The sequence below is a fragment of the Grus americana genome, chromosome 10 (assembly GCF_028858705.1).
Source record: "Grus americana isolate bGruAme1 chromosome 10, bGruAme1.mat, whole genome shotgun sequence".
In the NCBI taxonomy this organism is placed as follows: domain Eukaryota; kingdom Metazoa; phylum Chordata; class Aves; order Gruiformes; family Gruidae; genus Grus; species Grus americana.
This window is the reverse complement of record NC_072861.1, coordinates 7126377-7142132: the sequence shown is the minus strand read 5'-3', so window position 1 is coordinate 7142132 and position 15756 is coordinate 7126377. Positions and strand designations below refer to the sequence as shown.

Sequence of the window (15756 nt, the reverse complement as noted above, 5' to 3'; positions counted from 1 at the left end):
GGTTATAAAGTATTTCTTTTAACACATGCCAGTATTTGATATTACACTAAGTATTAAATTCATGAAAGGTATTTTGTATGCTAAGCCCAGAAGCTTCACATAGTTTGCCTTTAATATGCTAATCAGCTTGACCTACATAGAAGACTTTCAAGTTTTCACAAAATGTCCTACATTCAAACTTTATTCAGTCAAACTTCTGACTTGAAAACATGGTGTATATTGTTGTAAAGGAATTCGTTCTTGGAAGCCATGGCCTCATCATTTCTACACCAAAACAAGGTGTGTTATAAAGACATTTTATTTTGTAATTCAGTGAATATGAAGGAGCATAAGTGCTAGTATTCAATACAGAGTTAACAATAATCAAGGTTATGAAATACTAAGAGAAAGCAGACTTTACATTCTTTGACAAAGCTTTTCAAGCTATTTTAAGGTATGCTTGGACAGCTCACCACTTCTATGATGATAATGATATTGGCACTTCCTTTTTTATATTCTCGTCCACTTTTCTAACTTTTTGTGCTTTAGAATATCTACATTCACAAAACCAGTTACAACATCTCTTTGAAACCACAGAATTCTTGAGTGCACATAGCTTTTGGTTTCTTTTGGCTAAGTATACAAGAGATTATTTACATGATCAATGACAATCTGCCTTCATTCTGTGTCTCCTGCACAGCACGAATTCCCCAGCTAGACCTCACCCCCTAGCAACCATGCTGGGATGGCAGGAGTTAACAGCACGACCTACTTCCCAAACTGCTGATTCCTGGGTCCTTCAGCCAATAATAGCTACCATTGTAAGATTCTTCCCCTTCCCCCTAGAGATGTGACTGGCATTTGAGCACTTTAAAATTCATGACCTTTTCAGCGACATACATAAAATGAAAGACAGGCTTTGTGAGCTGTAGATTTCTGGGCACACGATGAACTATTTTTGTGGTTGTGACACCAGCTATGCCAACAAGCCCTCCAACACTACATGTTTATGGGGATCAAGAACAGACCACCTGCTTTTCTCAGGTCGTGTGTTTGGTAAGTCTTACTAGCAAGCAGATATTTTTTTTTTTTCTTTTTTGTATCCCTAGGTCATGACAGGAAAAGCATGTGTTAACTGTGGATAAAAAGAACAAACACCAGAAATTTATTTAGTTTTACTCCAGAGAAGTCTAAATATAGATTTGTGGAATAACATTAAAAATGTGCATAATGCACGTTGCTTGGACTGGTCACAGATCTTGGTAACATGTAGTCATCCTTTCTCTTGGTTCAAGGCAATATAGACTCCTTTTCTGGGTCGTATAAAAACTCTGCAAGGCTCTAATTTCTTTTTCTAAATGAAAAGCAGAAAGAAGCCAGATGATAGTGATAGTGGAAATGCCTACTGCTTTTGATGTTCAGATTTTCATTCTGCAGTTCTATTGCAGAATCATGTTTGCTAGTGGTTACGTGGGCTTCCATCATCTATGTAGCAGGTTTCATGGATTCTGTTTTTCATCTTTCCAGAGCAATCTTGAGGCCTGTCACTATCCGCTAAATAGTAATTGGACATAGCCAGATTCTCTCATATGCATTACTGCAATTGCTGGCAAATTCAAAGCAACCTTTCCTCCACTCTTTCCCAGTGTATACAGTATTCCAAGTATTTGCCAGTCATGTTCATAGAGTAATTAGATTCAGAGTGCAAATGCAAACCCTTGCAAACTCAGCTGATGGGCTCTCACAGAAACTTTATCTTGGCAATAAGAAAGTAAGGACAGTGCATGATCATTTACATACTTGAAGACAGCAATCAGCAGGTTTACCAACAGGATATTTGCTACCAAGAGGTAACAGGCCATAATAGCAGGAGTGAGCCAGGCCCCTGGTATACATGGAGGGAGGCGTTTACCATCATCATCGTAAAGATTGTCCCCACAAGGAGCTGAAGAAAAAACAAGAAAGGTATTTTTCACAAATTGCCTGATACTTAAAACCACTATTTGCATTTATTTAATGATGACACATGCACTAAATTTGCCATGCAAAACAAATTTTGTCAATTTATTTCCAGTGGCAAATATGTATAATTTCTACTTCAAATTCTGCATATAATTTCCCACAATAGTGAACAGAGAAGCAGCTCCAAGTTTACTGTACAGTGTGGCTTTCTTTTCATTTTCTTTTTCTCATAGCAATAGTCTAGGACAAGATCTTAATGTGCATACGTACATATTAATAGTAGAATTCTCCAACCAAACTTGTGTGCGTACCTTGCCAAAGATATAAAAGGATTTACTTAGTGGTCCCAGATTGCTGAGCATAAATTAAACCTTTATTGGGGCCCTGAGTGTACTGAAGAGGCCTTAATGATCCTGAGCAGCTTCATCTGGTGTCTACACCTACAGCCGCCGTGCATACCTGCCCCTGCCTGAGCTATGTCAGGTGGGCAGGCCTCAGCCCTGCCTCCTGGATGGACCTTGGAAGTGCATTTATGCCTGGATGGACCCTTCCTCTGGCTCTGGCCCCATCTCCTTTTGCCTCTGACTGGACTCCCTAGATGGACCCTACACTATTACTTGTCCTGTCTGGGGCTGTTAATGGTACCAGCAGGTGTCCCTGCTGCCGCTTTCAGGCTAATTTCTGTTTCCCTTATTTTTCACAATAATTTTAAATTTTAGGTAAAATTTCAAACCAAAGAGATAAAATTCTAAAATGTAAATGATACAGCAACAACAAAATAGACTGGTGAGAATGAGACAAAAATTGAGAATATTGATCAAACTGATATAAAATAATTGCCTGAAGTATTCCTAAGAATACCCAGGTTGTCTTGGGGTAAGAGCTGTCTTAGAGTTGGGTAAATGGAGCAAATTTGTTCTGTGTTTAAGTGCAGTGCCAGGGTATCCAATTTCAAATACAAGGCTAACTTTTGGAACCATTTAGCAGCAGGTAAAGTGTTTATCAACCACAGGTTCTTTAGCTGAAATCTTAGTAAATACTAAGTCTGACAATGAGTTCTTTACAGATTTAGTTCATGTGAATAGACAAACCAGTTTTTTAAGCATTTTGCAAAGAACACAATGCTTCAACCTCACCTGAAAAATACTTCAAATTCTTTGAAAACAGACTAATCTTATTTACTGTGGACTGAAAGATATTTAGACTATGATTAATAACATATATCTTACTTGCTTTTCAAATGTCAGATCTACATTTTTCCTGTTTATCATAAGAAAAGTATAACTGGAAAATCAAGCGAATCATATTACTCACATGGACCAATGAAAGTACTGCCAAAGAAACACTAACGTTGTATGTAGGTAATCAAAGGGAATTAGTTATACCATGACACTCATGCATCATAATTTAAAAAAAGGATTATTTTACTGTCAATGTACTAGAAACAAGTCATAGCAACCACATAAGCTCAATTAAAACTTCTGATCTGCAATCTGTATTAAAATAAAACATTTTTCCTCTGCTTCTTTTCAAATGAAACTATTACAGTAGAAAAAACAAGATTCACACCTGAATATTGGATGAGCCCTATCATTAAAATATCAGTATCTAGTGAAAAAAAAAAAGATTAATGAACATATTCAGCTAAATGAGATAATCAGCTCTCCAGAGAGACTTACGATTAATTTCCATGGCGTAGACTGAACAGCATTCCAAAGGAATGAAATAGAAAAGGAGGCAAGGAGAGAAAGAAAGAAAACAATAGAATAATAGAGGAAAAAAAACCCACACACAAAAAAAGATTGAAAATATAGTTTTGCTGCCAAGAAAAGATAAGCAACTCAAATGTCAGAACAGTAGAGACATATGCTTAGAAACAATGTCTTTGTTAAAAATGCATTGCATTCTGCAATTCCTTTTCATGTTGTTTTCCCCAAATATTACATATGGCAGTGAATTCATGATAGTAATAACAAATCACAAAATGCTTCTGGCAGATGATCATTTAAATATACACGATATTTCAGGCAAGTAAACAAAACTGGTGGTCACGACGAACACAAAACAACTCAAAATTATCACACAAAATCATTCTTTTCGCTATTATGGAAATGTTCCCTCCTTTTTTTTCCCCTTGTTTTTAAGAACCAACCCGGCTTTGAGTCTGCCAGCCGTTTCTGTTGAATAGCTATGTTTCCGTTAATAGTCATGATATTGATGTTATCACAGCGTACAAGATCATTAAAGCCCATTTTGACTACCAGTATGGATACTTGCTTGCCAACCCCTAAATGGCGATTCTAAGAAAAATCACACTATTGAAAGAAACTCAGCCAGGCTACTCAATTGTATAAGAATACGTTGCTGTTGAGTACTAGATGCCACTAACTTTTTGCTCATGGACATCTTCTAAACGGAGTGAACCAGACAAGAGCATCCTAGGTTGCATCAGGAAAAGTGTTACCAGCAAGTTAAGGCAGGTAATTATTCACTTCTACTCAGCTCTGGTGAAACCGCATCTGGACTTGTATGTCTAGTTCTGGGCTCCCCCATAGAGATCAGACATGGACATACTGAAATGACTTTAGTAAGGGCCACAAAGATTATTAAGGTGATTGGGGCATCTGACAAATGAGGCAAGGCTGAGAGAGCTAGGATAATTTAGCCGGGAGAAGAGAAGGATCAAGGGAGATCTTACCGATGTTACAAATACCTGATGGTGGGTGGGAGTAAAGAAGACAGAGGCAGACTCTTCTCAGTGGTATCCAGTGAAAGGAGAAAAGGCAGTGGGCAAAGACAGAAATACGGGAAATTCCATTTAAACCAGATTGTCCAAAGAGGTTAGGCTGCACAGTCTTCATCCAAGATATTAAAAACCTGACTGGACAGTCCCTGAGCAACCTGCTCAAATTTACCCAGCTTTGAGCAGGGAAGCTTGACCAGATGATCGCCAAAGTGCCTTCTTCCAATCTTAGCAATTCTGTGATTTGTGATCTCCATCTTTAGGTGACATCCTATCCTCAGTGAAGCTACTGACCTTCTTTCAGATGGAAAATTTGATGTAATACTTTTTCCATAAATTGTTTGCACTCGTAGGCCTTGGCAAAACTACCCATAAGCACTTGACACAGAGTCAGGTTAGACTGCCTATAGCAATCACTCCCCAATGACTTCTGAGGTGGCTTTGGTGGTGGTTTTACAGAGAACCATGGAAAGATCAGAGAGAACATTTCTTATTGAAAGCAAAAAGATCTTCAGAAGTCAGTCCATCGACTTCTAGACATTAGAAACTTACAGCATAATTGTAATGCAGTCTAGTTATACCAGTAGAACTCCTTGCATAGCCACTTTTATTTCAATATTAAAACAACAACAAACCCACACATTTCCAAGTTAGATTATGTTTAACCTACTGACACCGCGCAAAGCTTCTGACCTGGGAAGGTTAATGGAGCAAGTAGCTGGATTGAACTTGTGTAACTGGAAAGCCCAAACTTTTTTCCCCGAAATCTTTTGCACAGCTGAGGAAAGATTTCTAATTCAAAGGATGCTGAGTATATAGCTGAAAAATGACTGGAAGCATGAGAGAAGTCTGGGACAGCACTTACACTAAAGAGATCAGTATTGTTGGTAAGGTGTGAGTTTTGATTTAGAAAGAAATCAAACTGTCTGTGTTGGCAAACATTCTTTGTTCAAAGTGAAGTAGGATATGAATGCACATTACGAGCCACAAAGGTAAGGGACACCCTGCTACAGTCTATTCCTCCCCATGGGAGAATTAACCCACTTGAGAGATCCTGAACTTATCCTGGCTCACGTGTGTACTGAAACTGCAGTATCTGACAGTAAATGACTGGCTTGACCTTTTATTTGTCAAGACTAATTTACTGTATCATAAGTTACATTAATGAGACAAGCATTCATAAGGAAAACGAAGATGATATGATCTTTGCAACAGTGTACACTGTTCAGAAACAGACATGACATTTTATTCCTTTCTAAGCAATTAAAGTACACTTTAATGACATTTGATATAAAGGCTTCTCTTGATGATGGATCGTTACGATTTTTGAACTTACACCTCAGAGTTCCTTCAGCCTTCCGCTCTACTACTTGTCAATATATGCAGATGGTTGAAACAACACATACAGAATGCTGAAATAGCAGCTTATATTATTTCAGATAAAGTGCAAACTGTGATACACATTAGAGGGGGCCAGCTGCATGTTTGACTTTCTATACAAATTTTAAATACTAACACAAAACTAGCAGTAACATGATAGTTTTCATCTCCTCTAAAATACTGAGTTATTTTTTTAAACTGTGCAGCTTTTGTATAACAAAGGCTACTTCCACACACAAAGCTAATCAAGCAGAGTTTTCATTTATTGTTTTGTTTTTCCACAGGTGTAGAAAAGAACATGACAGATTCATGAAATGGTAACATTTCTGGAAAGTAGATAGATGTATCAATGGGTGTAAAAATGTTTTAGCTCATTGCCTGTGCTGTGAGTTGGAGATGAAAGGATATGTGTATTTTCATCTCCTGTGAAAGGTATTTATTTTTTTCTTCATCTGTTGGAACTGACTATTAGCAAAACATTAGTTCAAAAGAACATTTCAGAATGATCTCTGTTGATGCCTGCGAGTAAACAGATCACTTAATACTGTTACACTCTTGGACAGGAGAGTATTCCAGACTGTATCACTCTCAGTGTTAACTGAATTTGAATATAAACTGAGACACAGGACATGCAGGTAAGGAACAGAAAATTGTTCAGTCTCTGGCGTCTGTCACAAGAAAACATCAACAATATAATCATAAAGACAAAACACTACTTCCAAATTAAAAACAATCATTAATTTGGATCTGATCATCTGCCTCAGAAACAGGAAACAGACTCTTACTATGAATTCTACTCTTACGGTCTATCTGGTCTGCGAACACCTCTCCGTAGATCATCCAGTAGGGCATATAGAAGATGTTGCGAGCTAGTCTCCAAGAAGGCTCCTCATCTGGGTGCAGGATAGCTTGGCGGGCTACTCCAAAACTCATCAGAACCACAAGCATGATGACCACAAAGTAGAGCATGTCAATCATCTGCACGGAGAGACCATACAGAGGCTGTTATCATTATCAGGTAGTACAGTGCCACCAGCATGTCTGTTTGCCAGCATGCATTAAAATAAACAATAAAAATACAGTAAAAAAACATGAAAAGCAGTAAAACCAGTCAGTGAAAGGAATACTAGATTTATATTGAAAAATACTTAAAATGCTAAAAACTTTGCTATCCCTATTCTCTTTTGCATCAAGTGCACTATGCTGCGTTTTCAGCACAGACCTCTTCTGTGGTTGCAAAGAGGTATCATCATTGCTGTATCATCTCCTGTCCACAGCTAATCGTTTTGTGGATGATCCCACTGTATCGGGAATGTGTTACTGCTATGGCTCTGGGAGGCAGAAGGCAGGCAAAGTGAACAAGTTTCCACAGGCTCGTTCAAATAAACAAACAAAACAAATAAAAAAGATTCTCTCTTGAATCAAGCAATTATTAGCAAGAATACTGCATCTCGTGTGTGTTGAAATTCACACAGCAACTTTTTCCCAGTCTTATTCAGAGTCCTACTCAGATGGAAAACCTCCTTTTAAAATCGGAACTGAATTTAGCTTCCCATGAAGTTTTGAAATACATCGTTTACAGCAATTTAGGCACTAACCATCTTTCCAATCATCATGACGTAAGGTCCCAGATATTTGTTCACACCAAAGATATCTAGTACTCTAATGTACCAGAAAATTATGTCTACGCAGTAAATCACTCTTCCATAACCCATGTAAGGCTGGTTCTGTAGGCGAAGAATTGCTCCTATCATAAATACTGAAATAGCCACCAGGTCAGTAATATTCCAGTATTCCTGGAGCCAAACTTTCACTTTTTGGCTCAGCTTGCCAGGCTCTGACATCAGAATCTGAAATAAAATAAATAAATAAATAAAAAACCCCCAACAAAAACCATAAAGAAATCATTAGGAAAAACTCCAAGTTAAATTTTTGAAGTATTTGTCATGAAAAAAGACCAATCTTGTCACATTCAACAGGTCTCTGAGACACCCTCCACTGCCAGCAAAATTTGTCTCAAGCAGCAATATTTTTAGTTACTACCAGGCAAAGTTTCCTTTTCATAGAAACATAGAATAGTTTCTGTTGGAAGGGATCTATAAAGATCACCTAGTCCAACTGCAGAGACGTCTTTCACTAGATCAGGTTGCTTGTTCTGGTTTCAGCAGGGATAGAGTTAATTTTCTTCCTAGCAGCTGGTTTAGTGCTGTGTTTTGGATTTAGGATAAGAATAACGTTGATAACACACCAATGTTTTCAGTTGTTGCCAAGCAGTCAAGGACTTTACAGCTTCTCATACTGGCCTGGGGGCGCCCCCAAGAAGCTGGGAGAGGACACAGCCAGGACAGCTGACCCAAACTGGCCAATGGGATATTCCATACCATATGACATCATGCTCCGTATAGAACTGGGGGTCTTTCTTATAAGCCCCCTTTACATACTGAAAGGCTGCAGTAAGGTCTCCTCGGAGCCCTCCTTTCTCCAGGCTAAACAACCTCAACTCTCTCAGCCTGTCTTCACAGCAGAGCTGCTTCAGCCCTCTGGTCATTTTCATGGCCCTCCTCTGGACCCCTTTTTTATCTTTGTTTCAATTTTGGCTTTATTAAGCCTTTTTTGTTGTAGGTTTCAGTCAATCACATTTAAACCAGGAGATCTGGCTTACTGACTTGGCATCCATATTTATCTCCAAATACAGTTAGTATGAGATGTGGTAATTGTGAATCAGAGAAGGATAGGCTAAGTGCAAACCACACCACAGCATGTGAATACAGTAGAAGTTTTTATGCTATCTTCCTCATACGAACGTAACAAGATCAGTCAGATAGTACTCCTGGCTAATGCCCCAAAACACCTCTCTGTAGTTCTCATCAAGGACTGCATCAGTAACAAAAAGACACTACCTACTCAGATTGCCTTCATGGGTTACGGCCCTGCCCTTCCTTGGAAATACACTTAAGAGAATGACAGCATTCATTTTGACTACTGACCTCAGGGCATTTTTTCCTGACCTTTTTGCCCAGTAAGAGAAGGTTTTAATGCATGGCAATGTGTTATAAATGAAACTCACTCCAGTGATGGGCATTTTGGGACTCTGTGGATATAAGAATCTTCTCTCTTTTGTATGGCTTCTCAATCCTCTGCACAAGTCCATGCCATTATTACCTCTAAAAGCGAGCTTCATTTTAAGGATTATGAGATGTTGGTATGATCAGACTTTACCTCTCTCACTTTCTCTAAAGCCAACGTCACAATGTAGGAGATGACAATCCATTCCTGGACTGATGGCCACCGTTCCATCCGCACCAAGATGATATAATTAAATAGCATCAAGTAACCGAGATATGATATCTAAAAAAAAAAACCAAAGCACCTTTATGGACTTTAGGTGATGGATTGCAGGATCCTTCCACAGGTAGGCAGTATTCAATTACCTGAGATGATTTACACACACACTAAAATCAGTCTCCACTAATTTCCATTAGGAAGTTCTGGACTATTAGTGTAAGTCAATAGAGCTATCAGTCAGTTTTCTATAACTACTGGTGTAAATGTCAAACTGGCGGTGCAGGTGTCTCCACGCCTCACAGCAGTCTTTGGTGACTGGCCATACTAAAAACTTCAGACATCTTGGAAGTTCATGGTTAAGAAACCAAAATGGATTCAATGGTTTAGCAGAAAGAAAAAAAAAAAAAAAAAAGGAAACAAAGCAGTAATAAACCAAAAGATTTTCCAGGGAGAAAAAGGAGCTTTCTAAAGAATGAGATATTCAATGTGAAATGTTTACCCACCATCTCAAAACAGATCTAAAGCAGAATGAGGAGGCAGGGCTGTGAGCAACACCTGCCTGGAGGGATAGGGGAAATAAAGAGCCACATAGGCCACTTGCTTTTCTCCACCCCGTAATAATGTAGTTGAGACCATCTAGGCAGAAGATACTCTTTATGTGAAGCCAGAGGCATACAGATTTCACATATCAGTCCCTACAACACCTCTTCCTATATTTGTTACTTGAACCTATCTGCATGAACAGTAGGTTTGCAGATATTTTGGTTAAGTAGCCCCTAGTCTCAGTTTCTTGCTGAGGCCTAATTCAGTAAGAGCACAGAAGGCTGCATCACCATGTCAGAGAAGAAATACCAAACAGAAGGCAGTAAAATCCTCCTAGCTGAGGGGCCTGCAGAATGCATGAAAGCAAAGCCCGCCCTAATTGTGACATTCATATGAACATGTATGAACACATACATTGAGGCTATGTGTGAAAGATTCGGGAGCTGAAGACCCTTACCTGCACAAAAAAAAAGATTTGCTTCTCTGAAGGAAGTGGGCCTGCTGCAATGCCCTTCCTATAGCTGCCATGCACACTGGCAGAGGCCCTGGGCCTCCAGCAGGTGAAGGAATGACAGATGCTGTGGAACATATGATCCAGGCAGCTGAATTATCTCCTTGTTGAAAGAAGCAAAATAACACTCCAAAGAACTCTAAATCAGGCCCTTAGTGCCTGGGGCTTTTTTAATCTACTAAAATGTAATTTCTTTACACTTTGAAACCATATTGAACACTTTTCTTTGAAATTAAATAGAAATTTTGCTTTTAAATTATTAATACAGGCAGCAGAAAGGGATCAGTATAGTGTTTCATGATTACAATGCGCTAAAACTAAAAACCTACATAATATTATGACATACTAGGTATTGGAAGTCCTAACTTTGAAGAAAAAAGAAACCAGTATCCTTTTTACAGGGCACACAAAATTCATGAGCAGTAGCATGAATACTTTTTCTGTTTTATTAAAACAGAGTTTAGCACCAGATAATTCTTGATGCACTAAAGAGAATATCAGATGCTTGTCAAAAACAAATATTTTACTTTAGATTGGTAATAAGTCTTAGCAGACTGGAATCTGTGCTTCTGTCTAAGTTGCACTCATCTAAGCCTGACTCATCTGTCAACAGAGCAAATGACAAGCACTGATACTGTGGCATTACTTCTTGGGTCCTAAAGCCTATTTCAACACAGAACAGGAGCCAGAGCCTTTAGAAAGCAAAAGAATCCAGCCTAGTTAGGATTGAGTGACTGGATTGTGGAGCCTGCACTGAGTTTGGCATACAATTAGCCAGACAGGGTCTTCTTCAAAGTGTGCAGGAGCCTTAGGGGCTGACAGCAAAAGCTTCAGTTATTCCTTCTGTTTGTCTATGCATTTTTCTCTGAATAAAGGGAATGCTTTACTCATCAGATTCCATGAAAGTCAGAACTATTTATTTAATTCTTCCTTTGTTATTATTTTTACATTGGAATCCTTTAAGTTTCACAAGTGTGAGAAAAACGAACACTATCAGTTTAATCATCATGACTTACTGTGTAGAACCAAAATTTGACAATAGGCGCATTATAGAATTCATAGATTTTTGTTCCAATTGGAAGGCTCTTTTGTTTTTTATTTCCATTCTCTTCATCTCCTTTTCGGGAGCCTGTATCCACATTTGCATCCTGGAAGACCAAAGTTGTCAGTTTTCATCAATATACAAGAGTAAAAATGGTAGCTTTTCCTCAACTATAGCCCCAGCCAACTGTTAACTACACGATGCTTCCTCTGAGCAACTGACCTCTTTTTAAAAATACAAAAATATAAATTCCATAAATCTGTGCCACTATAGAGATCATTTACACACCTTGAGAATACAGCCTATACACTCCCAAAACTCTTCACTGATTTTTATCTCACAGAGGCAGTTGAGATTTTAACCTGAGTGACCTATAGCATAATCAGAGAAGTTAGAAATTAGAGATATTAGAACTTTCTAATAATCTCCATTACTGACCACATTTTCCTCCTCCTTTTCTCTGCCTTCCTCATTTTCTCTTGATGTCTGGTAAGAATAATCATCATAACTCCGAAACTCTAGGAAAAGGATGGTGGGAGGAAAGAGAATCCCCATTATAACCTGTACAACAAGAAAGAATTCAACTCAGATGCCAATATTTGTTTACATCAATAAATTTCATAACAAGGCAAATCCCATAAACAATACTTTCTTTTGTATAGTATTCACAATACTTTGCTATGCTCAAACCTAGAATAATCAATAAGTAATACTTGTAACACACTGGCAATAGGGTCTTGTATGGGAATATGGCACCCTGGAAGGCTTCCCATCTCCGTGAATATACTGCAATTAAGAAATTGTGCTCCAGAATTAGAGTTTGTGCAGAGAAATTCCATGGAAGGGACACTGGGGCGGTTGCAAGAGGGCTTCAGGTTTGTTAGTGGAGTTTATAGTTAGTCACCTACTACAATTAGTTTTAATAGTTAAAACACTTGTAAAGAGTAAAAGAAGCTTTGCAGATAGCCCTGGGAGAGTTCGTTTACTATATGAGATTGCTGAGATACAGAAACACAAGCATGAGTTGCCAAAGTACAGAAAAGAAGCAAAGAAAAGAACGCAGGTAATGAAACTAGAACATTAGCAGGTTGATTAATCCTTTGGAGAAAAGAAAGGAAATGAATAAACAGATTTGGAAAGCACCATAATGCAATCTGAAAGGCAGGACACTTGCCTGAAGATTTTAAACAGGTTTAAGAGGGAGACATGGGAAAGCGGAAATAAATTGAGAATGACAGAGAGACTGTAATGTGTATGTTAGCAAGTTTGGGAGTACGACCTGGGAAGACAGGCATGGCACTTTGTCAGTAATGGGGGATTTAAGGAAATAAGGAGGTGAGACTGAAGGCGGCACCATCACGATGGACCTCCACACAGGTGGTAGCAACTGCGTAACATAACAAAGGACTATATTCACATGAAAATACACACAAGCAAACACTGCTCTGCTTCTTTCACATCGGCTCGCTCATGTTTCTCCTTTGTGCCCCTCTCCTCAAATTACTCATTCTTTTGTAAATCCAACAATCAGAAAATACAAAAATTAGTAAAGGAAACCATATCGTCAAATCACAGAAGAGGGAAATAAAAATCACATAGTTTTACACAATGCAATTGCACACATTTCACTCTTTTCAACAGTCTTGACTCTGTGTCTTCTAGTACAGTATTAAGCAACGTAAGAAGCATGTTTCCATGTCTGGCTCATTTTCTCTCTATTCCCATTGCATGAACCCCTAATGGAGATCTTTTTGCTAGTATCTAATTATTTTTTAATCAAAGGTTTATGTTTTCAATGAACAGATCTCATCATTCACTGAAAGCCACAACTTTGCTCTCAGATTCCAATCATGATAAGCCTTTTATGGATTTTTATTTTCCTTTGTCATGGGGTAATGTTCCTTAGATATCCTGAATTTGGAAACAAAAAACTCTTAGCTTTAAAATGGGTATGTTCTTAAAACATCTATAATTAGTAAGTCAGTTAGAACAAATCTGTATAATGTAGTGTTACATGCAACAAACTATAGCTTTGAAAACAACTGCAGATCAGAAATACCTTAAGGCCTGGGTTTTTCCGCATGCGTAGTCGCCCCATCCACATATCTGTTAAGAGCATCTGGCTGCACGTGTGAGCAATGAAGTCCCTGTGTTTAGCTGCCACAGCCAATTTCAGGCAGGTAGAATTACTCCAGTTTTTCAGTTCGTAGGTCAGTAGTTTCATGGCAATCTGCTCATCATGTTTATAGGACTGATCCAAGAGTTCAACAGCCAGCTGGCCAAAATCTCTGGAAAATGCAAGGTAAGTCCAGTGAAGTGTGATTTAGAAATCAGTGTTTGCTTGCATTTGGGATTTTAATTCTGTTCACAGGGGGTCATGTTTTTCCACACACACATACAATGACAAGAACTGAGTCTCAAGCTTGATTTGGGACAGTCTACGAAAGCTCCAAACAATTTTCAGTGATAAGAGAGAATTAGCTTAGAGTGATAACATCTTAATGCTAGTTTAGATGTATCATCAGATAGCCCTTAATTTATGTGAGTAAATCGTGAAAAGAACTTTGTGAAATAAAACTAGCTAGTTTTACACAGAGAGAAGCTGAAGAAAGAAAGTGTTCTATCAGAAAAAACACAATTCTCCTCCTTGCTAGTGTTGCCTTCAGATTCTAAGACCACATTTTGGCTTGTTTACTGTTAATAAATCAGCTCCAAATGGCATTCTGTGAATCTACATTCTAGAAATCAATTGTACTTTACTAAAAGTAAAGCTTCTCAGCAGGTCAGACAAGCCCTTGTATCAAGTAGACATAAAGTCTGCTCTGCATCTACTAACTTTGAGTTGTTGTCCAGATCCTGAGAGATGTCGTCCACCAGCTCACTCTCAGAAGACTCATGGGCCATAGACTTGTACAGTTTACAGGCCACAAGTGCCTTGGCCATGGTTTCCTCCCCTCGCTGCCAAAGGAAGAGTGCCATCTTTTGCCGTTTCATCAGCACAGCCCATACCATCAGTTCATGAAAGGGATACTGAAAGCGGCTGACTTCTGGGTCATCCACATCAATATCAATCTCTTCCTCCTTTTTCTTCTTCTTCTTCTTCCCTTTGGTGGGAGGCTCATCATCCTGGGAAGAAAAGAAGAACAAATGTTCCCATCAATTTTTAACAGCTTACCTGACAATGGCACCATGCACAGAACAAGTATTGAGCAGACACATTAACAGTTAAAGTTCTAATTTGTTTTTGCTGTTTACTACAATGAATGCCAATAGCAATACGACTATGAAGAACATGTGACAGAGCATGCACTGGACTAGCACACACAGCTTAATATTTTATTCAGAGACTGTTTCTTGCGTACTTAATTACAAGTCACCCATCTTGGACAAGTACAGTAGAACCCTGTTGTACTGAAGGCATCGCTTTACACTGCATTGTGAGTAGATCTCTACCGCATGTGTAATTGCACAAGTTGATTTTCAATAAATTAATATTTAATGAATTCCACTGCAGCGTCAATGGAACTTTAACAAACCTGAAATCACTATGAATAGGTTCCACTGTCATTTCCGATTCGATATGTCTGCATCTATTCCTGAAGAACAGTGCTGCATATCTTACAGGTATCAAAGCAGTTTTCAGACTGACATGCAGGTGGAGAGAGTGGTAACATGCAAACGGAAAAGACAGGCAGACGGTGTCCTTAAGAACAGCAAGATACTGAAGGGAGTCTTCACCTTTGAATAAGCAATCTCCTCTTATGTATGCAGTGCAAACGGAAGGTATAAGTATCCCGTTTCTTAAAGGGATAGGGAGGATAGGCCATTACTACAGGAACCAACATGGAAGTAACTGAAGGGAAGTACTGACAATGAAGCAGGATCCTGAAGGGAGAAAAGCCATGATTGGGAAAATTAGGGTTTAAATAATGTAGGAAGAACATTGCATATATAGGTGTAGATAGAGTTCATCATCATTGTAGACCTTGATTCCAATCTCAGAAGTGGATTGCAAGTAAAAGCAATTACTGTTCTACAAAATTAGTTCTTGCTCAAGCAAGCTCAGCATAGTGAACTATTTTTTGACAAAATATGAACTTAAATCCAAATTCAGAGTTCCACCTCACACCCCAGGTTTCCAAAGATGACTCTTCTGCTCAACAATTAAGCATGCATTCCTGTTCCAGCAGTTTTAAGAACTGTAAGTGGTGACTTCTGTCTCATGGAAAATTCAGGGGTCATTAATTGCATGCATATGAATAAAGTGTTGAGCATCCCTGAAGCACAGGACATAAAATCTCAAATGGAGGA

At 38.6% G+C, this 15756-nt stretch overlaps 1 protein-coding gene across 1 annotated transcript in view; it reads right to left on the bottom strand.

The window, feature by feature from the left end:
* Positions 1-15756, bottom strand: part of TRPM1 (transient receptor potential cation channel subfamily M member 1) — a 111248-nt gene that overhangs the window by 6986 nt on the left and 88506 nt on the right. Inside the window, exons 19-27 of the mRNA XM_054837419.1 lie at positions 14282-14571; positions 13505-13733; positions 11884-12006; positions 11420-11551; positions 9284-9412; positions 7663-7914; positions 6868-7042; positions 3621-3641; positions 1780-1924 (exon numbers count right to left, since the gene is read on the bottom strand). Coding sequence (XP_054693394.1) covers positions 1780-1924; positions 3621-3641; positions 6868-7042; positions 7663-7914; positions 9284-9412; positions 11420-11551; positions 11884-12006; positions 13505-13733; positions 14282-14571 — 1496 coding nt within the window. The remainder of the gene's footprint in view (positions 1-1779; positions 1925-3620; positions 3642-6867; positions 7043-7662; positions 7915-9283; positions 9413-11419; positions 11552-11883; positions 12007-13504; positions 13734-14281; positions 14572-15756) is intronic.